Source organism: Phalacrocorax carbo, chromosome 14 (genome assembly GCF_963921805.1).
Source record: "Phalacrocorax carbo chromosome 14, bPhaCar2.1, whole genome shotgun sequence".
Taxonomy (NCBI): Eukaryota; Metazoa; Chordata; class Aves; order Suliformes; family Phalacrocoracidae; genus Phalacrocorax; species Phalacrocorax carbo.
In genome coordinates, this window is record NC_087526.1 from 13,904,993 (window position 1) to 13,929,697 (window position 24,705).

A 24,705-nucleotide genomic window follows, 5' to 3' on the forward strand; every position below is an offset into this window, starting at 1 on the left:
CTGCAGGGTGGTGGAACCTGGAGTGAGCCAGACTGAAAGGGTCGCATACCAGTAACAGCGAGCAGTGAACATACATAACAGATAGTGCTCGTTATAAAATGCTTGCAGGCTCTAGACTTTAGTGTAAAAACATTACTAAAAAAGAACAGAGGCACTTAATGCTCTCGTCACCTGGATACAAAACAGCTCTGAGCAACAGGTCTCAGAGCTTTGTGCAAAAGATGGGTTAAGGGATGCGTGGAGGACCTCCATGACTGGAAGCAATAAACCCCTCTCCAAATGTCAAAGAAACCTTTCCCCTACACCATGCACGTTTCTTAAGCAAAGTTTCTGTCTGCAGCTATGGAGAGGGTGTTACCGTTGCTGCCGAGTGAGCTAAAAACCAGATCCATAAAGACTAACAAAATTTCTACATACAACCTCTGAAAAAGAAGCAATTTCATTAAGATCCAGAGCAGAAACAAACCAAGTGTGTATTTTGGATTTTGATATTAATTTTGAGTCAGGACTCAGCTAATCTTTCATGCCACAACCGACACAGGAACTGGTATCAGATGTCCTGATGCCTCTTGTTATACAGATGAGCTGGAAACTGGCTGCTTACAAGCGGGGTATTTGCACGTTCAGCCATGTGGTGTAATTGTAACTCAACTGCGTGTACACGCAAGCAGAGAGAACTGGGGTTGCTCATTACCTCCTTTGTCAAAGCCTATTTTTCTTTGCAAGATAGTTCCTATGGCACCAGAATAAACAATAATTTTGGTTCTTTGCACACCACCAGCGTTTTTCCAGACAACCCATTCTGTCATTGTCAGTGCTCTGGATTATATAAGCACTGCCAATAAAGCCTTCCAGTCGCTCTTGTTTTCGAGGCATATTTCTGCTCAGCTTTTAGGAGGAGGAGGTGACAAAAGACACACACAAGCGCACACACAGACTTGCACAGAGCTGCACGCACAATCACTTCCCCGCTTTGCTGATGGAACCGGTTATTTGCAATAGGGATGCACAAAACTGGACTTTCTCAGTCCTGAATGGAGGTTCTTGCTGCATGTGCTCTTGGCATGCTCCACTGTAGTGTTAGAAGCCCTACATGAATCCTATGGATGGAAAAGGTCTGCATCAGTTCAAGCACAATTCAGCACATGGAAGAAAGATCCATCTGCGTATCACCTTGCATTTGTGACATCCGACAGTCAGGCGTTGCACCAGAGAAGGCCGTTACAAACTTACCACTCTAAGTACCAACAAAATAAGCTTCCAAATAATAGATGGTAAGTCCATGGAGGAGCTGAGAGCTGAGCTAAGTGTTTCCTACTTAACAGGCTTAGACAATAACTGCTGGCCGCTTCCTTCTTCTCAGCATACTCAGTCATGAACCGCAAGTGGAAGGATACTCCCAGGAACACCTTTGGAAATTTCAAATAAAAGGATATTTAGTACAAACTCTTCAGCCTCTTGATCCTACCTGGACCACAGCTCACATTCATCCTATATGTGAGCCTGCTGAGGGGATTATTGCTAGAAACCTCTGGCTTTATCCACTTCCAGAACAAGGTTCTGCGTATTTCAGTGATTTTTCTATGCAAGCTGGGCTTTTTCTCACAGTTGTTTTAGAGGGAACCATTTATATACGCAATAAAAAACCCTATTTTACTACATTGCTGAAAATGCCATCAGGTTACAGTTTATCTTAACAGTATATCATGTACAATGTATTAATAAAGAAGCACTAAATATTATATTGCTTTTGGCATAAAGAGTACATTATAAGTGTTTATAAACACAACAGTAAATGTTACAGACTTTTAAGTAATCCTATTGACCTGAGCGTAAATGCTCTGTAGCTACCGAATCATGATATATAAACACTTTACGGATAAACTTTTACAAGCCATTTATAAATACACTCTTAGTAAGAAACATGACATACTCCCAAATAGACACAGAAATAACTCACAAAAACCAAGATTAATTCAAGAAAGACTACAAGTCTTTTTATTTGGTTTAGTTCCTGTAAATCAAAGTTATAACTCAGCACACAAAAGTAAAATTAACACAGAACAGCATTTTTTTTAAAAATATTTTTCATTGTTTTTCAAATGTGGAAGTTGACAGGAGAAAGACAGGACATGAAATGGCCACGCTGGACGGCTCAGAAGAAGAATTTCCAGCAGTAAGCAAGAAGCATTAAATCTGTTCCTTCTCTCTTTATGCCATTTTATTTATATGACGCAGGTCATTTGCTTGCAGGTATCTACTAATCGCGGGAGCACATCTCATCTAACTGGCGCCACCTCAAAGCTAGTTGCCCAAGTCAGTATCGGTCACCTAGCTAACTCGATCAGTGGAACAAACCGGGCACATCAAGGGGACATTCCAGCCCATCTGCCTTAGACTGCTTTAGCCAAGGCAGATTCTCCCTGTGGAGAGGCCGCCTTCTCACCAGCAAGAGAGCCATCCGTGTTCCCTCTCTAATGTTGGACAACTATCGCAGCCTGGAAAAGTCCCGGTTCTGAAGCCTGCTGTTGAACAGCTGCAGAATCAGCTCAGCGTGAGACATGGCATTTAAAGGTTAACTTGTGAAACGGAGAGCTTCAACTCAGGCAAAGAGCGTCTGTCAAACTTGACAGACCTTGCAGTAGTATCGCTATGACGATACTGGTTATCGTGGGGATGGATGGAAAAGTAGCAGCTGATACTTGAAGGCAATGACTGACCTGGATAAAACGTCTGCTGGATTCACACCTCGGTACTTGCCAGTCACAGCAGGAGGAGGGTGTGAAGCACTTTGAATCCCAGTGAGTTTCCGACTTCTGCATCTGCCTTCCCCCAACACCGTTAACCCAATGTTATCCTCGTCCAGGGCAGACAAGAGGACAGAAAGGTGAATTTGTGCCCGTTTCTCAATACTGGCACTTCAACGTGTGTCTTTATAAGACCATCTGGAATATGGCAGAGCTGACTCTGCTGTTTACCTTCCATAAATGCAACCTGTTCTTAATATCAAGTGTCAGTAAAATATTCTGAACAAATCTGAATAAAGTGCCAAGATGAACGGTAATTGATCACTATGAATAAACAACTGTCTCTATTAAACAGTTAGGACTGTACGGGTAAAATTTCCTCTCAATCTAACACTGTAGTGAGGAGCTTTCTTTGGTACCAACTTCTAACTGGCTCCCCGGCATAACGATAACTCTGCGTAACTGAAGGGTGCTTTATGCACTCTGACCTCATTACAGTGAACCCTTTGAATAAACAGATGCTCTATCTGAATGTTCACCTAAGTATTTTCAAAAGAAAATAGTGAATATGTACAGAAAGGAACAGTAAAATATGCTTCCAAGGTAGGTTTACCACGCTTTAAGAATAACAGGAGCTACATCAACCTTGCTAAGATGGCTTATTTGAAAAAATTTTTAGTAAGGCTAATTAGCAATGCCAAAAAGAGCAGTTCTTACCAGTTGGGTTGCATGAGCATAGCACAGCTGGACTCTCCTGTTTCGACACCCTAAATGGTGAACCTTGATGCACTCCTGCTTGCATTCTGGGAATAAAGGGGTCTTCAGAGCACAGCAGCCTTGTCTACTTTCTCACCTGGAGTCTACTACGTTGCACTGACTGAATTGGATGGCAAGCACCACCATGTGTGCCTGTTAATAAACAAGGATAGAAGCCCAGAAGATGGTAGCCTGTAAACGTGTAAAAATATTCAGTACTGGCACCCATACCCCATGGCTGGGTTTGGCCTGCAACATCTGCACAAAAAACCCCTTCTGTGTCTGTCTACAGAAAACACCAGAAAAATCTCAGTAACGTATTAGCAATCGCTGTTCAGCACTGAATACCAATGAAACAATACAGTAATACCTGTTAGGAGGAAAATGTTGCAAAAATATGCTTTGCTCTCACCCATACTGCTAAGGCTATAATTTTCAAAAATACTTAGCTCATACACACAGGCTTTCTGAGAGGACTGACTCAAAATCTGCAGCTAGACTGAAGTGCCCGGTAAATTCTCTTTGCTGTCATCGAGTTGCTCCTGAGTGATAACCACGATGTAAAGCCAGCTGCCCATCACTGTGACAAGAAGCCAGTCTTGCTTTTTTCTATGCAGCCAGCCCACCATTTCTAACAGCGTGACTTGCAGTGCATCGTCCCCTCTAAGCGCAAAGAAAAGGCACAAGTACAAGAGTCTCTTAGTAAAACATTAATCTCAGATCACAGATTTATTTTATGGATTTGCAACACAGCCCATATTACAAACATTGTCTGGGAACATTTACAAGAATAAATAAGATGGACTCGCAGTTGTAAAAAAAAGATTACACTTCACTGTAATGTACAGTCAAAAAATATATCTGATATTCATTGACTTGACATTATTTACTTTCCTTCTTTTAAGCTAGAAAGAAAAGACACTGAATGCACAGTGTTGAGATTTTTGTATTTATATTTTTTTCCTTTTTTTTTCAATACGTGCTTTATCTATCAAACATCCAAACTGTACAAGTGAGTTTCACCAGTAATCCATAAAGGCCAAAGAGGGGGGCAGACGGGGTGGCATTGCAACAGCAGAGGCTAGCTCTCATGCAGCACTCCTCCCTGCTGGCAGAATGCATCCAGGGAGCTGGAATAGGATACCGCTGATCCAGATGCAGCCACAGCATTGCTGTGTGAAGTAGTGACAAGTCTGGCAACAAGTGATGCTAGTACGTTTCAATTTCAACAGGACTGGCGTGGGGTGGGGGAAGGAGGTGAAGGAGGTTAAACCAATATGGGAGTGAGTTTTGTCAATGTGGTTAGTCAGTATGGGTTAAAGGGTGTATTAAGGATACAGCTCAAACTTTTGGCATAGAAGTACAGCATTTAAGTGCTGGAGATGTAAGAAAGGGCTACAGGGGTGATGAGCGGGTAATGCCAGTTCTGTTCCAGGTACATGAAAGTACAGCACATGAAGTCTGGTTAGACTTTCAGCAATGCAAACAACTGACCATCATTTGTCTTAGGGAGCCTATTTTTAGAGTATCTAAATTCACAAAAGCTTGTAAAGTGCTGGCCACACTCCCACTTCCATCCCTGCAAATGCGCTCCTTTCGGTAATTTCACACAAATAAGATTTCCTGGAGGTCCTCCTTGAAAGACGATGTACTCATAAAGGAAATAAATCTCCTTAGTGCAACACATTTGAGGTGTCTCACAAAGTCCACCAAATATTAGTGTTTCAGGGCATCCGATCTCCCAGTGAAAAATATCCCCACTGAAACACTCGTTCTGCGACAAGCACCTCCAATAAAGTAATCACTGTGTTGTTGGAAACCTATATAGAGAAAACCAGGACCGGTCCCAAAGAGTACGTCTAGAGTGTACCTTCACCTTGCAACAAACAAAAGCTGGCTCCAGACAAACTGGTGTAGACTGGCTCATGTTTATACTCCTTAAAACAGCTCACGTAGAACAGAGTTGCCAGAAAAACATTTTAGTTTGTTCTTTTCTCGTTTCATTCTTTTTTAGTTGTGGGTTTGGTTTTTTTTTCCCCCACCAGGAAACACGATGGGAACACCAGCATCTGTCATTCAGTCTGCTGCATTATTTTGTTTTTTAAGGCTCAGGTTGAAAACAGAGTAGTGGTGAGAATTCTGCAGATGCACTGGGACAAGGATGGAAAGGCTAATTTAGACCTCTCATGTTTCTACAAACTGAAAAAACTGCCAGGTTTATGCCAGTTCAACAAGAAAGTGTAGGATATTCTGAGTATAGTTTATTTTTTACAAGGGACGCTTTTAAAATATTTTAACACAGCAAATAAGGATATAGACTAGAGGTCACTGGAAGTCAGCAAGCTTGGTTTTTTTTTTTTCTTTTTTCTTTCCATCACACTCACTACCTCCAGGATTTAGTCTTGATGTACGAAAATGTATGATTTTGCTTGACTGTTACAGCAAACTGTACATTCTTCAAGTATGTATATGAGGAAGATGATTGACACCTTTTCCAAGTCAATGGACAGATAATACATGATAGATTTTCCTAGCAGTCCTTCCAAAACTGCAGAAAGTGGGCTTTGCTACGCTGTTGGCTTGCCCTCGATGAAAGAGCTGTAGGTATTTTTGGGGACAGGGAAAGGAAGAGCACTTGCATTCAGGTTTTATATTATGGATGTATGGCTATAGAAGACTGCAATCTAAATAAATAGGAACGCAGGAGGGTCAACAGAATCCTTATTACTCACTTCTGTCTCCCTGACTTTAATTAGCTGGCTCCCCTGTTTCTACTCCTGAAAAGGTTTGTGCAGGGAAGATGCAGTAGTTTGTTCTACCGTTTCACAGTCTCCTAGGAGGTATACTGAATTTTGACCCAAAGGCAGTGGTTATGCTGAATAACTTTTGCCACATGGCCCCTTTTATTTTTCTTACAAACTGGCGTTCACTGAAGTTCATACACTTAAGAGAAATGAAAGCATCTCTAACAAAATAAAAGCAGGCTCACACCAAGTTCTTGAGATGCCCCTTGCACTGGCTGGAGATACCATAAAAGTTAACTGTGCTACTAATGTAATGGTGTTGATCATTTAAATTTATTACAGGACACTGAGGTTTTCCAAGTGGAATGCTTCCACTGCATGGCACCTCCAGGACTGCGTCAGGACTGTGCGCTGCTCTCAGATGACTTGTTAAGAATTCTGCAAGTGTGACAGATAGAGCCACCTCATATTTGAAGATTCCTCTCTCAAGCAAACCTCCTTTTATCTTTGTCCCTCTGTTACACTCCGACGGCTCCATCTCCACAGAGCTCCACAGCGTGGACTGTGGCATCACCTGTTCTTTATGATCTTGGCATGAGCTCAGAAGATTAAGAAAGATATAAGAGCAGCCGTGCAAGAATGGGAGATGGAACAAGGTGCAAGTTTCCTGCCTGTTTCAGGACTCCGTTTAATCTGCCTTCTCTTCCAATGTTTGGTTTCCCCAAATGAGATTTCTTCTCCTTTCCTTCTCTTCCAGACAGCAATTGGTTTAACTGCCTTCTGAATCACCTGCTGCAGGAGCCTCTCTCCTTTCTCTGATTCTACAGGACATCAAGAGCAGTGACCAGCAATCCCTGGCTTGAGATTCCCAAGGGAAATCCCACAAACTACTTCTAAAGGGCGTATGAAAAGTAAGTGGAAAAATAAGTCTACCAATTGCAGGCTTAGATCTACTACTGTGAGGTCCACGTTGCCGCTGACATTTTTTTGCAGGGAATTTACAGATCCAGAATAAAAGATTGGAAACTACTGACACACAGATACGTGGTTCTCTAGGCAAAAGCTTTGGGATTCCCCCCTCTGCCCTACAGAGTTATGACGACCAGACTGATTAAGGATCACAGGCATTTCCCAAAACCTCTGCCTTTTGGGAGTTACCTGGATATGTGTGTGCATGTGGGCAGGGGCTGAGCCCAAGAGAGAGTACAGAAAATGCAGTTTGATTTTGAGGTAAAGGCCACAAAAGTTACAGCTTTTCAATGCATTTAGAAAGCTTTCATTGATAACTGCCTGTTCCCTGTGGATCAAAATACTCACATAAATGGCTAAAACATTAATAAATTATGAGGGACCCACCAGTGTGCTAATAAAACCGGCTGGAGCTGACCATGGCAAAGACAGATATAATTCTGTGCAACCTTGCTAAAGAATTTCAATCACAAATTGAAAGGCCTCCTAGTAACCCTAGTCCAGAGACTTCCCTGATCAGAGAATACCAATTATTTCAAACTGCAGACACAAGAAATGCACCAAATTCCCATTTGCTTTCTTGCCACCAGAGGTCCTGATTCAGTTACCTTCACATTTACGTTCTACTACCTTGCATGGTCTCATTTGTTTACATTAATAAACAAGTACCTCACGCCTATTTGCAGGAGTTCAAATGCCATTTTCCTTACAGTTAATTTGAAAAAGGGAAAAAAAAAAGTCCCAGCATAGGACACAGCTCCTGCGGAGATCTTAATTAAAAAGCCAACCAACCAATAAGAAAACCAAAACCAACCAACCAAAAAAAAACCCAAAACCAAAAACCGCCCCAAACCAAACCCAAACCCAAAACCACCAAGTACAAAACTGAAATGAAAAAAAGAAAAGATTGTTAAGACCTACTGTACCTTTTAGGGGTTTTGGTCTATCTCTTTCCTGCAGACAACTCAGGATCTTCCTTCTGCAGCAGCCAGCCTAGGTAGCTCTGGAATTCTTTGCTTCAGTTACATCCCTTAATAATTTAAGATGTTAGTTGCCCCATGTATGAGATAGTCACCCCTGCTCCATCCTTCTTTACCTATTTCTAGTTCTCTGTATGTCACGTTTCACTGTAGACCAATACTATGCTATTAATTAACAGTGCCCCCTCACCGCTGAAGGATGGCTGAATGGGAATAAATTTATCCGCATTATGACCATTCAAATATTGTCAATATCATATTTTTCCAGCCTAAAATTCAGTCATTGAGGAATTGACATTTTCTACTGTACACTATTGCTTTCTATCCACAGCAGGGGATACCTAGGTTGGAAAGCTCACCCTGACTATGCATCCTTTCAGGAGTGAGAAAGCCTCCTTTATCTCACCTCATAATTTCTCTCTTTCCCAGTGAAAACAAACCCATCACCCATAATCTTGCTTCAAACGCATTACACTGTTTGCTATAGGCTGTTCTCTATGGTTTAAACAACCTGAAGGTAATAAGGTTATTTAAAGCGAACTTCTCTTTCCACACAATTCCCTTTTTGTCGTTAATTCACATTCATCACATATGCATTATGCAGTGAGGAACAGCATAAAGACCCCTGAGCCAACACAGACCGAGGCTGAGTCAGTCCCCCAAAAGCAACGTAGCTGCATGACGTTATAACAGTTTGGCAACATAATCTGTAGTGTTTGCTGAGCACCTTTCCACACGGATTGTCGGCTGGACATTAGAAGAAGATTGAGATGCACAGCTGAGTTGTCACATGATAAGCTGTGACAACCAACATTTGTATTAAACTTGATCCTTGCAAATATGAAGTAAAATTTACCTTAAATATCTTTCCCTGCAGTTTATGCTAATGTCACTTTGCATTTGCAGAAGGCTAAAAGCACATGGCAGGTTGCTCTGGGTACACTGATACACACACCTGACCCTCTAGTAGCATTCTTCATACTATGAAAACACATTTAAACCTACCCCAAGACCTTAAAGGACTCCACTGCAAGTGCTGCTCCGCCCTGCTTACCCAACACGTGCTTCTCTCCATGCACACATCCCTCCTATGGGCTTACTTCTGGTTTTTTTAATCCACTTTCCTTCATGCTACTGTTAAGCCTTGAACTTCCTCCTATACTTCACATCTCAGTCATATCGCCATTTCTTCTGCCTCTCTCTTCCTTTTATCCTGGCTCACTCCCTCAGTGCTTGCACTAGTCCTTCAGTAACTCACGATGAGGACCTATCGCTATACTATTTTCCATGTAAAATTAACAGAATACTGAATGCTAATTAATATTACCAAAGTATCCACAGGGAGTGATTCCCTCTGGCTTTCTGCTGATAGCGAACTCATGAACACTTTGCTGACTTGTAGTTTCCTCCTACCTGGGCAGCTGCTGAAAAATCCCATTCTGGGATCAAGATTCACTCTTCCTTCTTCTTTGCTAATGGCTCCAGCTCCTGACCTACACTGTTACAGCAAGCCACCTGTAATCTAAACACTAATATTATGCCTTCCTTCTCCTTTTTCTCTCAGTAGTTTTGCTTTGCCTTCTGTTTTTTTTTCTGCAGAATTGTTTGTGCTGCTTAATGGCAAAAGGAAAAAAAATTAAAACCAGTAGTTTGTTTCATGAGACGCCAGACGTTCACCTACAGCCCCAATAGGAACGAAAGCTGGTTTTGTGATTCCTTGCAGACAACAGAAAGGACCAACTAGAAACAGAGCAGAGGCACCTGTGAGGGGGTTCCCACCAATACTTTGTGGCACACTGGCTACATCAAGGACACTGCAGTTCCAGCTCATTCAAATCCTTCATCATATTCACTTGGAACAAGCCAAGAATCCAAAGCTCCTTGGAAAGAATATGAGCTAGGGGGTTCAGCATCCTATGCAAGCCCCTCCTCTGCCTAGCAGGAAGAGGATTATTGCTGTTCCAAGCAACCTTCCTTAGATTCTCGCAGGTCCTGGTAGAGCTGATAACTATTTGGTTACATACTGATATGTTTGAGTCCAGAGTTGCTTTTATCAGATTTAGTTTTCATCCTGCATTGTCAAGGCAAAGGTATGACTATTGAAAAAAGAATGACCATGAAGCAGAGGTCCTTTTGAGTTCACATACAGAAGTGGCAAAATTTTCTGACCTCCTGGCATGCTCTGTGCCAGGCATCGACATGACAGAGCTCTCAGTACAGTCTATTTACCTGAGGGTCGACAACTACAGGGTGGTAGGAATGTGGAGTTTCCTTAAACTCTTACTTTCAGTCTATCTTTTAGCAAGTCTGTATTTGAAGAAACCTACATCTTCCAGAATCTAATTTACACAGAGACCAACCTCGTATCCCCACACCCTCAAGATAAAGAAATGGCTAAATTGAAGTACTGAATACTGTAAGGCCTTGTTCATTCAATTATTTTTTTTCTCCAAGATTACCCTCCAGACCTTAATGATTAACTATTTAAACATACTCTTTCAGAAAAGCAATTTCTTAGCTGCTAGAAGTCCGAGTGAGATCCAGAACCGTGGCAAAACACATCTGGCGTTTGTTTCAAAGAAGGAGAGCTGCACAGGCATTTTTGCAGAGCAAAACAAAAGCTGTTTTGCTTAAGAAGGAACGTTGCTGTGCTGGTCTAACACTTGTCAGAATAGGTTTCTGTGTCTGTACATCACCTTTCCTACAGCTTAGATGCGTTACCATTTTGAAGCTTGTAGGGCCTGGAAATCCAAATAAATCACTCAGCTACATCTGACTGTACAACAGTTTGGAAACAGCGAGGAAATCTTGACCAAACTCAATTTTAAGATTACCTTCAGATTTTAAGCTCTTGAGCAGGAACGTTCTTTGTTCTCTGTTTGCACAGTGCCTAGTTCAGCAGGGTCCTGTCTTGACTAGGGGTCCTAAGTTCTACAGCAATACAAATAATAAATAAAAAATAATAATACATAGTATATGATCAATAATACCTACTTTATACCCTGTTTTTCAAAGAAACACTGCACCCCAGAAAATACTTGAAAAATATGGTAACAAAGTTACCAAAAGTTGCAAGACAAATGCAATTTGTTTGATGCAAATACTTAACCTTAAGGTTCAAGCGGCTGGGAAACTCGTTAATGGTATTGCTTCACCAGCACTGACAGGAACACGGACCAGAGAGATGTAACCAGTTCATGCACAGCCCTGGAGTCTAGCAGAAACTGGGAGGAAACATCTGTGTAGAAGCCGAGGCAGTGAATCCATGGACAGCTTCTCATCTTCACCGTCTATTTTCATGCTAAAAGGGGCTACATATGGAAAGAGAATTCCAGTGGGTTTTTTTAGTGTTGGCCTTTCCATTTGGAAAAATGAATAGAAGGAAACAGGTAAGGTAGACAAACTGTAATGAAACATTTCATATACCCCCTATGGCTATCTCATTTTTCCCAGATGACCGCTGCCTGAAATTCAGAAATTAAAGACTGGGATTTTAGAACAAAATTGGAAATTAAAAGGGAAACATTTAAATGAGAATTTCCTAAGGGTTTCGTTCTTTCCCCACTCTGCAGCAAGGAGAGCAAAAGTACAAACCGAAAGAGGAGAGAAGTCAGAGGGGATTAGAAAGTCCAGTCTTTCAGTCTGTCTCCCATTTTGCTAATTTTTACAGTAGGTTATTTAAGAAGCAGTAGATGTTCCGATAGAAAGCAGGCAGCAGCAAACACAGGCGTCATCTCCTCCTTCCAGTGCGGTCTGTGCAATCGCAGTCTCTTGCTCCGGGAAGGAGAGGTTTCCCTTCCCACACTTGTCACTCCCTTCCAGTGTGGGAGAGGGGAGAAGCGTCTGCCACAGATTGGGGTCTGGCATTTCGGAGGCTCCCCTCCCTCCACTGGGCTAAAAGGAACTCAAATATTCCAGTGCAACCTCGTATACAAATTTATACTGTTCCTGAAAGAGAGAACAGAAACCAGTGACATTAGGGTACAGGTAAATTCTTCAGAGCCTCATTCTACAAGCTGGCAAAAATGCCTCCTCCCTCTTTCTTATACTGTTTGGCAGGTCCAGGCAAACAGTAGTTGTATTTCTATGTGATCCTGAACAAGCATCACTAAGACATGGTATTGTCAATGAAAAAGAAAAACACTCCAAGAGAGCCACAGTATGGACTAATCATTATTTGCTTCATGCTCTCATTGCACGCATTGTTTTTGAGGAAAGAATTTAGTGTGATCAATTAAGATGTTTGAATTCAGGACAGTTTAATCTCTTCGGTTGCAGGGAGCAAGGCCTGGGGTTTGGAATGCTCTCCCTTCCAGGTTTCAAGGCATGTCACAGCATTAAGCACCAGGCTGTACTCGTGCACGGGAGGACAAATCCCACTCCCTCCTCATGGCCATGGTGACAGCTAGTTGGGGCTTAACCTCCTGTGGGCATCTAGGTGTGGGAGACATTGCTCATCACGCTGCCAGGGCAGCTGTTCCCCATCTGCTCAAGCAGAGAAGCAGTGGGACCAGAGGATTCATCGCATATGCTAAAACGGGACTGGTTTTAATTCTCATGACTTTCCGTTATGATTGTTTTTATTCATACTGAGCTAAGCCATGGAATTTTTCTACCCATCCTAAAATTCCCCCTGCATATGCTGGGTACGGTGAGGAGCAGAAAAAAAAGCTTACCAGTGACTCCACCATGTTGGATTTGTTATTCCGTAACGTTTTCACGATGTGGAACACATCAATGATATTTTGCTGTTGAATCATTTCACACACGCTGCAGATGGCGCAGAAGGTGCCGCTGCGTCCCCCACCGTTCCTGGGCGCAGAAGAAAAGATGCTACATGTGAAGCTAGGCAAGACTGAGGGAACGGAAGAAAGCACTGCTTTCACAACATCTTACACACCGCTTAGAGAAAGGGCTGTAAAGTAAGGACTGGTTAAGGACATCCAAGGGCTTGTGGAAGTGGAGACCTGCACGGCAGGAGACAGGGATGGAAGGGCTAAGCTGATCCCTGGCAGTGGAGGTCAGGGAAGCCCCAGGGACTGCAGTGCTGCTCCTCACTCCTCACAGCAGCTCCGTGGTTGGAGCGGGACACGTGGCAGTGCTGCTTCGGTTGTGTCTGGGCTCCAATCTTGAGGCCTACCTACACAACAGAAGGCAGCAGAGCTTCTTCAGCCACTCCTCACCACAGTCAGTAAAATAATAATAGCACAATATGCAACTTGAAGTGTATTACTAACGTAATTTAACTTCATTTTCCACATCTGAAGCCTGGCAAACCACCAAATTTCCAGATCCATAATCAGTGCTCTTCAGACAGCATTTCATGGGGTTACAGATGTTTTCCAGTCCTACTTACAGGCAGTGGACAACAGTGCGTCCATCTCTTCCATCGTACTGTTCCTGCCACTTCTCCAATCTTCTGACCACCTTCAGAAGGGAGCGTTTGGAAGGAGGGGTGTCCCTGTACGCTGGCCAGCCAATGTACTGTAGGTGCTGAACTATGCGATACCCATCCTGGGGCTAAAACAAAGAGCATTGGCAAGATGTTAAATGGAACGGGGCAGGAAGCAGAGAGATCGGGTAAAGCACGGGCACTAGTTACACAGCATCCTCCCCTCTGAATCTGATATCATCGTTAACATCCTCCACTCTGGATACCTGATACGGAGTGGAAACAAGGACTTTTCGGTAATCTGGATAACAATGGTGACCTCAGATATGACAGAGGCAGGGAGAAACTAGGTGCTTTGGATCCCGTGTTTTGTTTTCAGTGGATAATAAAGTCTCATCAAACTGTATGAATAGATCAAATAAGTCTTTCCTGGTAGCCCGTGCTGGAGGTTAGGTGTGCCACAAGAACTAAAGGCAAAGAAGGTCCTCAAAAAAAACTTTGGGGACTGTGGCAGGAAAGGATCTTTATGAAGGTTTTAGCAGCAGCCATTGGTGCTGAACATGGATGGGTGCAGAGAGCTGCGAGGCCACAGCCTCCACCCTGCCAGCCATGCGTTTACGAGCCAGCTTCACCCTGAGAGTCACAGAATCTTACCCTTACTAGCTGTATGACTTCCAGGTTGTCCCTGGTTCAGAGGCTGTTGGCCTACGATATAGGAAGGTGAATATCTAACTGATTTATCAGTTCATGCAGTTGGACCACAGGGTTCATTCCATGCCATGATTGAACTGCTGCACAGGCTCCGACCACACAATCAGAGACTGATGTGTTAAATGGCATGAAAATGTAATTTGTGGAGCCTGTTTCCATTTCTGATTAGAAAAAAAAAAATGAAAAAGGAACAAAAAAGGAGACATAATCAATCTGGGAAACAACTAATGAGAGAAAAAAATCCTCTACTGAAACCCTTCCCTGCAGCCCTGAAGTTGCATTGCCAGGGTCCAGTGTGCAGACAAACTTTGTTTCTATCATTTCAGCTGTCCTGGGGCTGAGGGATACAGACAAAGACTTGCTTACAGAAATGCAGTTGCTTATTTATAGGAAAAACAGTGGCAACTGGGAATCCCAGGGTAGCCAGCAAACACCGCATGGCTCTTCAGAGACACTGCATCGTAGTTGACAGATGGAGAGCTGCTGACAATATCCCAGTTTATTTCCTATGATACTGATGATTTTCTATCAGCTACTAAGTGATTAATTGTTCTCAAATATACATAGAAAAATGCATTCCATTTAAATACAGCTTTTCAGCTCTTACCATCCACTTTCTCATTTTAGCCAAGAGCCTTTTACCAATACAGACTGATGCAATTATGTTAATTAAAGCAAGTAGTTACTAAATTCTGCAGTGGAATTTTGTTCCTAGGTGAGAGATTCGGCATCTCTAAACCACAAGTCTTGGTTCTGCCTCTTCCTCATGCCAAAATACATTTTTTGAGAATAAATAAGGAAAACAGCATTTCACTGCTCTTACCCTGGCCATGTTGCAGATCCGGAATATCCGGTTGATGATATCTTCATCAATGTCTGCTGAAACAAACTCCACTTGAATTGGGCCATAACAACAGGATGTCTTCTCCGGCCAGTACTGCATGCACAGCTGGAGAAAGCACCAGAAGAAAGAGAAGGCACCGTAACTATTGACAAGGAAATGCATGTTCAGTCTTCTTTCCTTTCAAATTTATAACCGGCTCAAAATCCATAACCAACCTTGTATTACAAGTATTTGCTCAGAGGAAAAATCCTTCTAGATCAGTAAAAGTTTTTTATACCATGAATAAGAAAGGAAAAGAGAAATACATTTTAGAAGCTTGACTCCCCCCCCCCCCCCCCCCCCCCCTTATTTTTGTATGACACAATTCATAACTGATTGAATTCTGGGGTCAAAAGGTGGCTGTCAAATGAAGCTTCTGTAGGGGTATAGATTTAAAATCAACATTAAAAGATTAATGTCTGTAGGTAAATTTAATGGGAACCACAGAGGTTTGGTGCTAAAATGAGGAAGCAGTATATGCTCCAAGAAAATTAATCTTAATTCAAGCAAAGTAGAACTTCCATTTTGTGTAAGATGAACTTTTCAGCTTTCTGACTCTACCACAGCAAGCAGGGGAGGGAGAATGCCTTAGCTCTGAGAGCAGCAAGAGCAACTCCAATTTCAGGGTGAACCACAACTGAATCTCTGAAGTTTGTGAAGCAGGTTGGAAGGCTTTTTTCTTATGCTGATACTACTGAATTGAAAGTACAAAAAAAAATCCTATCCACACAAATTACAATCTAAGTATTTCAAATCCGTCTGGAAATAGATCATGGCAAGAAAATATTTTGCATGAGATCTCATTAGCAGTTTCTGCTGAGATTGTATTTCTTTCTGGTTTTTTTCTTCCTATTTTCAAGTGTAATTTTTTGGGAGTTTTGAAACCCCCAGATGCTCATTTGAACTTGATCTCAAGCTTTTCAAGTTCAATCATTGCCAGTAATAACGTCGAACGTGTGCATGCTACTGCATTAATTCTGTATTCCTGTTAGTCCTTTGATCATATGGGATTGAAATTGGGTAGGATATCCATGCAATCTTATGCATCTTTGCCCTTGTTAGTTTTTCAGGATTAAGCAAGGCAGCCAAGACCACATAAGCAAGTCCTCCTTTGTAGGTTGTCTTTACTCTTCATTCAGACTTTCAAGCAGCCTACAGAACTCTTCTCAAAGTGTTTGTCAAATAGGCAAGGAGGTTTGAGGTGAGCAGGTGCTTTAGGAAACAACCTCAAGGCACGCTGGAAGAAGAAAAAGCCTTTCCTTTATATTTAAAAGTCTGCTTTTCATAAAGCGGGTCTGTGAGTAGCCATCCACCCAAATGTATTCGTATATACAGTGCTTAAAGTGGTCTGTTATGTCCTCTGACCTCCACATGGTTTTATTTACACTTTTTCCCTGCTTAGTGGATTCACGGTTCACTTACCTATTTATTTCAACTCTTCTCCTCTCTCGGTTCTGGCACAGCTCTTATATAAGCAGTTTTGGTATTTGTGTTCTACCCATGGGGATGAGTAACACGCCCTGCTCGTGCACACAAATCTGGTATCTGCAGGCAACTGTACCTTAACAGTTTCATTGTGCTTAGGGTACAGTGCTCGTATCAGGCAGCGATGAACAGCTAGATCGGTACAACACTGTCATACAATGACAGTGCAAGCACAACGTCAAGTTTCTTTTCCAGAAGTCTCACTTTCCCAATTGACAGCAAACTGTTACACCTTGCCTTGAAAGCTCGTAACATACACGCTTTAAAATCATCCTTAACTTCCAGTGCTAGCTGGGTGTTTTCGGCGTTCGCTGCAGCCTCGAGATAGGTGACACCATACTAGAATAACTGAAAAAGTGACTCTCCGTATTGCCAAATCTCCTTTTCTGTGCCTACAGACTATCTCATAAAAACAGAACTTTGCCAGGAAAAAAACAATGCAGGTGAAGTCTTTTGCAGAAAGATAGTCGCAAGAGTAACACTGGCTGAGGCTGACTGGTTTGCATTTTCTAAGAATGAAGCATGAGAAAGTGCGTAATTTCCAGAAAAAGCAGTGTTTTTCTTTGAAGTGTCAGAAAAAAAGGCAAAGATGACATCTGCCTCAGGATTCATTGTCAAGATGCAGAATCAGGCTGGGTGAGTCGGACAGGAGGCAGCAAATACACAGGACCCCCAGTTCCTCACACAGCAGTGGGACTCTGTGGGTCACCAAGTGAGCCCACTTCTGAGCAGAGCTCTTACTGCGGCTGGAAATGAAACCCCACCACATTCACCCTTGAAGGGAGATCTCCTCAGTGAACGGGGGGATTAGTTTCTCCATCACCATCCAAAAAAGAGGCCAACAATCTTGCTGCCTTCAAGTGTGGTAAGATTCTGAAGACAGCAAAGATACAAATGAAAAATTAATCCACGAAGTACCAACTAGTTGAGGGTTCCTCTCTTGTTTAACAAGTGCTGTAATGGGTGAATTAGCCATGCCAGATGTACTCTTCACACAAATTGCATGGTTACGCCTTTTTGAAAGCTGTTATCTTCTGCCACTCGTCAGCAAGCTGGCTGGAAGTGCTAGTACAGGAGGAACTGCAGCGGATCCTCCCCTGGCAAGCTCAACTCCTGAAAATAATGGGGTGTTTAGTAGCCAAGAAACCAACTTGCACATGACACTAGAAAGAAAAAAAAAATACACAGCACAATGTGCTTCTCCAGAAACTGTGCAAACCACACTTCTCAGTACTACAGAATTGCACTGGAAATCTCAGGGAAAAGATCCTTCAGTGATTTCAGCATCTCTCTTGCTTATATTCTTCTGGAAATGCCACGTGAACAGGCAAGCGTGAAGCACACTAGGGCTGTGGTAGGGAACATTATTCTGAACTAAATACAAAAACAAGAAAGGGAAGAAAGCAGGCTTGGGAGTAAGATTTAGGTCCACAAACACAACATATTTAGATATCTAATCCCTGCTAATTGCAGGAAGAATTAGCTGCCTTAGAAGGAGCCAAACGCGGATTTATCTTTCATTATACCCCCAAAACAATACCTGTTACTTTCCAGTTCCCCTTCATTCTTTACTGGCGTGGGGGATGGGGGAAAGGGGAGGGGGCACACGAAAACAGCAGCAGAAATACTCTTAAAACTGCCCAGATTTGAGAAGAAAGTTAGACGACAGAAGTGATGAACAATGACTTGCCTGTGCTGCATCCATCTCATTCAGCATCACGACAGAGGAGCAGTTATAATCAAACACCAGCCTCCAGAAGTCTGCTATGGTGTTGGGCAAAGGGTGTTGGGTTACAATAAAGGCAGCAGGTTGCTTGTGGCTCTAACAAAAGAATAAGATTAGTTAAAAAAAAATTCAATCAACTTTTATTCAAACGAATATTATACCCGGGAGGCTATGGCTAGGCAATCTGAGCCATTTAACCAGATTATACAAATCACATATCCTTCTCCTTGTTATCGCTCTGCAATGAATGAATGTCTCATAATGGGATTCTTTTGCTCCCAATGAAGACATTTCATTAAAGTGTCACAAGAGCAGAGATTACCCAAATCAATTATTTATATTTTGAGACTCAGCAAATAATACTAATTCTACTATTACTACTACTACTACCATCAGTAATACTAATAATTGGAAAGAAAACAGCTGGAAGCAAATGCTATCCTTTTTCCTGCAATGGACTCTAGAAACTACAGAAAGGATTAGCCCCCCTGTCTGCTATTGCTCCCTGGAGATGTAGCGCTACAGAGGTGGCACATTTGGATCCCAGCCATCCTTTAAGAGCCTGTGGAGCGATATTCAGAGCCTGCGGAGCAATATTCAGAGCCTGCAACATTGGCATTTAATTTCTGATGCTATTCTTTCACCTCAAAAAAGCTCTCTGACCTCAATCTCCCTAACCACAAATAGGAGGAACTGTGCTCCTAACCTTTGCAGGGCTGTGTTAATGAATGTTTGTGAGGCACTTCGAGATGAAAGGCTACCAGCTCAAAACTTTATCGCTTTCCAGCTACGTCAGGCAATGCTTAGATGAGCCTCCAAACCACACAATCCTTTGTGCTGTACATCTGGGAAGCAGACTTGAATCAAAAGGCACGATACTTCTGGGTTAAGAAAAAACACCAACTCAGTAAGATTTTGGATTTAAAGTAAAGAATTAAAGAAACCCCTGAAGTATTAAGATGGCAGTTGTGGGGGCTTGCCTTTTCTCCTCCATGTGAATCAGATGTGGGTGGAAGTGCTGAGCAGACCATGCTGGGAGGGGGAGAAGGTGCTGTGCACGCTCTGTACCAGCTTGCAGGCAGCTGTGCCATGCTTCCGAGTGCGCACGTGTCAGGAGGGTGATGGGACATGAAGTAGAGAGAAGGAAAAGGAAATGATCAGCCTGGAATGGATTTTCCTTTCTCCCTACTCTGTATTTCAAACCTAGGAGCACCAGTATGGGTCAAAAGCTATGTTGTATAAGACCAACGGAGGCAAAAGAGTAGTAAATAAAATAGTGAATCTTATCTCTTAATTGGAGTTAAGAACATTGTAACGTTTCTGCTATGTTTTTGCACTGTGCCCCAACACAGCAGACTGCACAATTGGCTAAACTGTTGGCTGAGGGTAAGATGTGTTTGTGGGTTTTGCCATTATGAGGAAAAAACGCCACCTGTTTTCTTTCCTACAGGTGAGGAACCAGGCTCACTGTCCAGATTTAAAGGGAAGGTGACCCAGAGATGTTAGCTACTCATGTAAGAGCACATGCACAGGACCTTGGGGGAACAATGACGACAGGGACGTGACATGGACTCGTGTCTTTCTCCAGGCCCCATGCATTAAATACAAACCTACCACCACTTCTGTAGGGCTTGACTCAGAGACATGGGTAAAGCCTCTTCGCTTAAGGATTATGTTCAGTTGCTTTAGGGGAAGTGAGGGACAGTATTTCACCCTTCTTCTTAACAAACAATTTTGCATATGCAAACATGGATTTCCAATGATTCTCAACAGAAAGATGCTGAGGTCTGTTGACGTGGAAGGGACAGAGGGCACGAAGAGGAAAGGTCAGGATTCTTGAAATCTGCCGGGGGAGAATTCCTTCGCTCTGTGGGCAACAGTAGCCCTTTGGCTGTATTCCCAGAAGCTAACTAAAGACAGAGGAGGCTGGCTTGGCAGAGCTCTGCAGTCAATGAATTGAGACAGTCTCCAGCAGACTTTAAACCAGGAGCCCAGCTTCACCCCCCGAGGGAGGGTTCAAATGGCGTTCTGTGTCTAAGGTTCGTTTTGGAGAACACAGCGCAGAGCAGCCTACCAGACCACCTTCCTGGGGCAATTCATGCTTCCAAATCCAGGCTGTAAGCCATTCTAGGTGTACCATCATCCCTTCCTGCTCTAGCACTTCTCCCATCCTAATACAGAGAGCAAGTTATAAGTCGAATAAGATTTGGGGAGAAGTTTAAAAAAAGAGATAAACATGAGAAATTGTAAATAAAATGATCAGCATTGGGATTCTGTTGTCAAGTGATCCCCAGCATGTGCCTGTCTTCACACAATGAAAGAGCTAATGACAGTTCAAAGCAATATGGGATGGATGATCTCGTGAGAGTCCCTGCTCAGTACAAGACAGCAGACAGGAGGCTACTGGAAAAGACAAAGAATTTGCAAAGTCTGGCCTCAACAGGAACGCCTATGAAATGTGGGATTTTTGGCTGTTCCCCTCTCTGATTTTTTTTTCCCCAAAAGCTGCTGATTCCTCTGTGGAAGGATAAAGGAGAGAGAGAGAACATCATAGTGGCTGAATTTCAATGACGGGTGAAAAATTCCTTTCCTACAAAAAATTTTAATTAGCAGGAACTTGTTGGGGGAAGGACACAAGTATTAGCAAAGTGCTTGGAGGTAATGAGGGCTGAAATGTGCGAACACATTTCCAGTCTCTGAGAAACCAGAGAAGAATTGATTGTGCTTCTGCAGATTTGCCAAAGCAAAAAACACACTTTAAAGAAAAAAAAAGTTTCCTTAGGCATATTTGCAACGAAAACATCACAATCTTTCGGAAAAATATCTAAAATTAATTCTGTGACCGTTTGACTTAACCTCTTAAATGCAGTGGTATCTCTGTTCCCCAAAGACTGAAAGAACAGACGAAATTAAAAAAGACCGATGCCAACATTGCTAGGGAAAAAATGATGACATTTCACCCTGGATCATATTTACACATACCCCAACTGCAATAATTAGTGGCTTTAAAGACATCTCTGTCCAAAGGCAGTTAGGCACCACAGCAAAAAGGAACCATCAACATAATTCACCCTTTACAAACGACCTGTGCTGTGGGATTCCAGCCTATAAAGAAAGCAAGGGAAAATGCCTTCAGACAGATTCACACCAGCTTAACTCATGTCCTTCAGCCTTAAAGTATTTTGCACATCTGATCCCTGTACTCCCATATTCTTAACTGCATAAGCTCAGATAAATCACTCGCTCCACACTGTAAACTATTCTTTTCAGAGAGCTGATCTGGCAGCTCCTGGTGAACATTTCTCTCCCAAGTTATAGACAACCAATGTATAGGAAGACTTGTCCCACCACCTCTTTGTCCACCTGCCTAAGATAAACCCTCAGGCTGCATGCTCATGAACTTCGGTGACTAAAATTTTCCACTAATGTGAGGCAGAACTACAATGGTAGTGTGATAATCATGGTCTAGATGGCACATTTTTGTGTGCCTTTGCTGAGTTTGGAGATGTCAGACCCAGAAACTGCAGGTAAATACGTTTTTTTGCTTTGGATCCCTTTCTCCCAGAAAAGTATCCTGAGAACGAATAAACTCGATGCAGCCTAGGGTCAGTGGGGACAGTGTGGTGCTGCTTACATCCATGAGTGCAGCATTGATGTAGTTACTTGATTCGCCATCCACGGAGATGAGGAAAGGCAGGCACCGGTCCAAGGGCAACACATCCATGCAGCGGTTCTTGTCATGGTTCCTCGGCAGAAGACCAATGCTGCAATCTTCCGGCCGAACACGCGGTGTCACAATATTGAGAGTCTGTGAAGGAGGGGTGGAAGAAAGGAAAGAAAGAAGTAGGCTGAGTGTCTTTGAACGTACTTCCAAGAGGGATGCTGTCTGCACAACACGTTTATTTTAAAGGTACTTAGACTAGCAGATCTTTGGGAACCCAGAGAATGATGAAGGACCACTGAGGAGCTGGTTGCTGTTATCATACATTGCATTTTGCACGCTGTCCTGAGGTGCTCTCCCGAACATCTGAAGCTCCAGAATAAATTGAGGGGACTACACACCTTCCAACAATTTCCAGCTCTAAAACCCCACAGCAGTTAGATACTGTTTCTGTTCTTTCCTAGAGGTTGGAAGTAGCTGTTGCAGGTACAAGCTGCAGCTTTGACATGGTCATGGAGTGAAATCTCATGATTCTACCATCCCTAGGGTGGAAGCATGCATCCTTCTCCCTCTTCAAGCGAATCCTGTGCAGAAGCACCCGGAGTATTGACCTGGCTCACCCAGCAGGTCAGACTAGGTTCAAATCCTCTGGTGATTCCTCAGTCACACTATTGATTTATCTTAACAATGCATCTGAAAAACTAAGAGCAAATGTTGGGGATTTTAAGCAGGAAAGTCTATTTGTTTCATATATTATTTAGAGTGCTGTTTTCCTTTTGGAGTGACACATAGGATGTTTCACTTACATCATCCTACCTTACCTCTAGGGTCTTGCTGTCAGTCTTTTACCATTATCCGTCTTTCCCACACCTTGACAGGCTGTATTTCTTTGAATCTAATTTTCTTTTGTGTTATTGTGGAGGCCTCCTGACAAACCAGTCCAGGTTGGTCAGCAGGGACCAAAAATAGCAAATCAAAGTGAATGCATCTTAACACTGTTGGTTAAGTCATGGCAGATCAGTGCCTACCTGATGTCATTCTACTTTCACTTGTTACGTTTCCTCTTCCTGAGCAAAGCCCATTCAGGCATACAGTGAATTCCTTTGCACCCATCAGAGGAACACAAAATATTTAGGGGCCAAAAATTCTTACAAAGAGCTTGACTTCTGCCGCAGAGAGGTTGTGACTGGAGAAAAGGGGAGGGTCAAACAATCCAAGATAAAGCAATGTGTCAAAGTATAAACTTGAAATAATATAGTTGCTCTAAATTATGCAGGTTCTGCATAAAAGTCCCTTTGCCTAGAGATGGAAAGTGGGTGGTCTTTCTGGGGACGCAACATAACATCTCAGGTCTCTGACAATGCAGATAATTAGGCAGGTAACTTCTTAGTGATTTACTCCTGTCTATTTTACACCCTTCCCCTCTTTCCCTTGTTTTTGTACTTATTCAGACTACAAAAAAAATCTCCAGAATGAGCTTTTGCATGTTCAGACAACACGTAGTGCATGAGAAATACACCCAGCCTTACCTGAGGGCCAGTGGGAGCTAAACAGTACAAACTGCACCAACAGATCTATAGTTAGATCAACTGGTTCACAAAGATGGTATCAAAAGATACCATCTTTTGCATTAAATCCAGACGATTAGGGCTGAAGAATGCTCTGAGCCAAAATCCTGTAAAAATAGATTCTACAACTAGACAGGGAATGAACCTCTTGTGCAAAGTACAGTGGAACACTTCCTTCCCACAGGAGCTGCCAGCCCCTGGCAGCTCAAAAGAACAAGCACACAGGCGATAAATCTCGTCTCATATCATGACAAAATAAGCCCAGCAAGTGGTGACTTTTTTTTTTTTTTAATATTATAACAGCATTTGATGAAGTTAGGCTTCGGCTCCTTCATTAGGCTTTGGCTCCTTCATGCCAAGCGTCCAGAACCAGAAATAATTTTATGGATCTGATATCAATTGATAAAACCAGATCTTTTTTTAATTGGACTGTCATCAGTTGGGATCCACATTCTTTATCTCACTATACTAACCCTGATGATTCCCTGTAAGGTTTCAGATAAAAACCACACATTTTCCCTTTAAATAGAGAGTGAGGAAAAGAGACATCTGACTCAGACGGGGGCTCCCAAAAGACATTCTCTTGCTGCAAAAGATTCTCTGCTGGGAAAGGGAGTGGGCATTTTCTACAATTAAAGGAATCTCCACCTTTTTTCTGCTGACTAAGAAGAATGGCCTTTTAACAAATAGCAGAGTCCTCTCTCTCCCCCCCACCAAAGTCACCTTGCCCCAGATTTCCCACAATATTATGTTTTTTTCCATACATTGGCGTTGGCTGAAAATCCTAAAGGGATTTACAGATATATGGGGAATAAGACCGGAAAGCTTAGTTCACTGTTCTGCAGGGTGAGTTCTCTACTGCACAAGAGGTACAACTGCCCAGGGCTCGTGGCTCGTGTGCCCCAAGCCCATTTATTAGGGCAGGATAAGCAATGGTGATAGCAAAAGGTGGAGGGGTCCCCGTCCCATCACTTGCCCCAGGCAAACCGTGCTACTCTAGCACTTGTGAGTTTTACTACATGTCATTTCAGTTCTTACCACCAGGTCCCTGGCAAAACATAGAGAGTGAACTGAAGGATTCAG

At 42.7% G+C, this 24,705-nt stretch overlaps 1 protein-coding gene across 1 annotated transcript in view; it reads right to left on the bottom strand.

Annotated features, from left to right (window-relative positions):
* Nucleotides 1-5,760: 5,760 nt before the first annotated feature.
* The window catches only part of PTPRT (protein tyrosine phosphatase receptor type T), a 474,734-nt gene continuing 455,789 nt past the window's right edge, over nucleotides 5,761-24,705 (bottom strand). The window contains exons 29-34 of the mRNA XM_064465788.1: nucleotides 22,028-22,201; nucleotides 18,358-18,489; nucleotides 15,123-15,248; nucleotides 13,553-13,716; nucleotides 12,873-13,008; nucleotides 5,761-12,144 (exon numbers count right to left, since the gene is read on the bottom strand). Of these exons, the coding sequence (XP_064321858.1) occupies nucleotides 12,091-12,144; nucleotides 12,873-13,008; nucleotides 13,553-13,716; nucleotides 15,123-15,248; nucleotides 18,358-18,489; nucleotides 22,028-22,201 (786 nt within the window). The 3' untranslated portion in view covers nucleotides 5,761-12,090. The remainder of the gene's footprint in view (nucleotides 12,145-12,872; nucleotides 13,009-13,552; nucleotides 13,717-15,122; nucleotides 15,249-18,357; nucleotides 18,490-22,027; nucleotides 22,202-24,705) is intronic.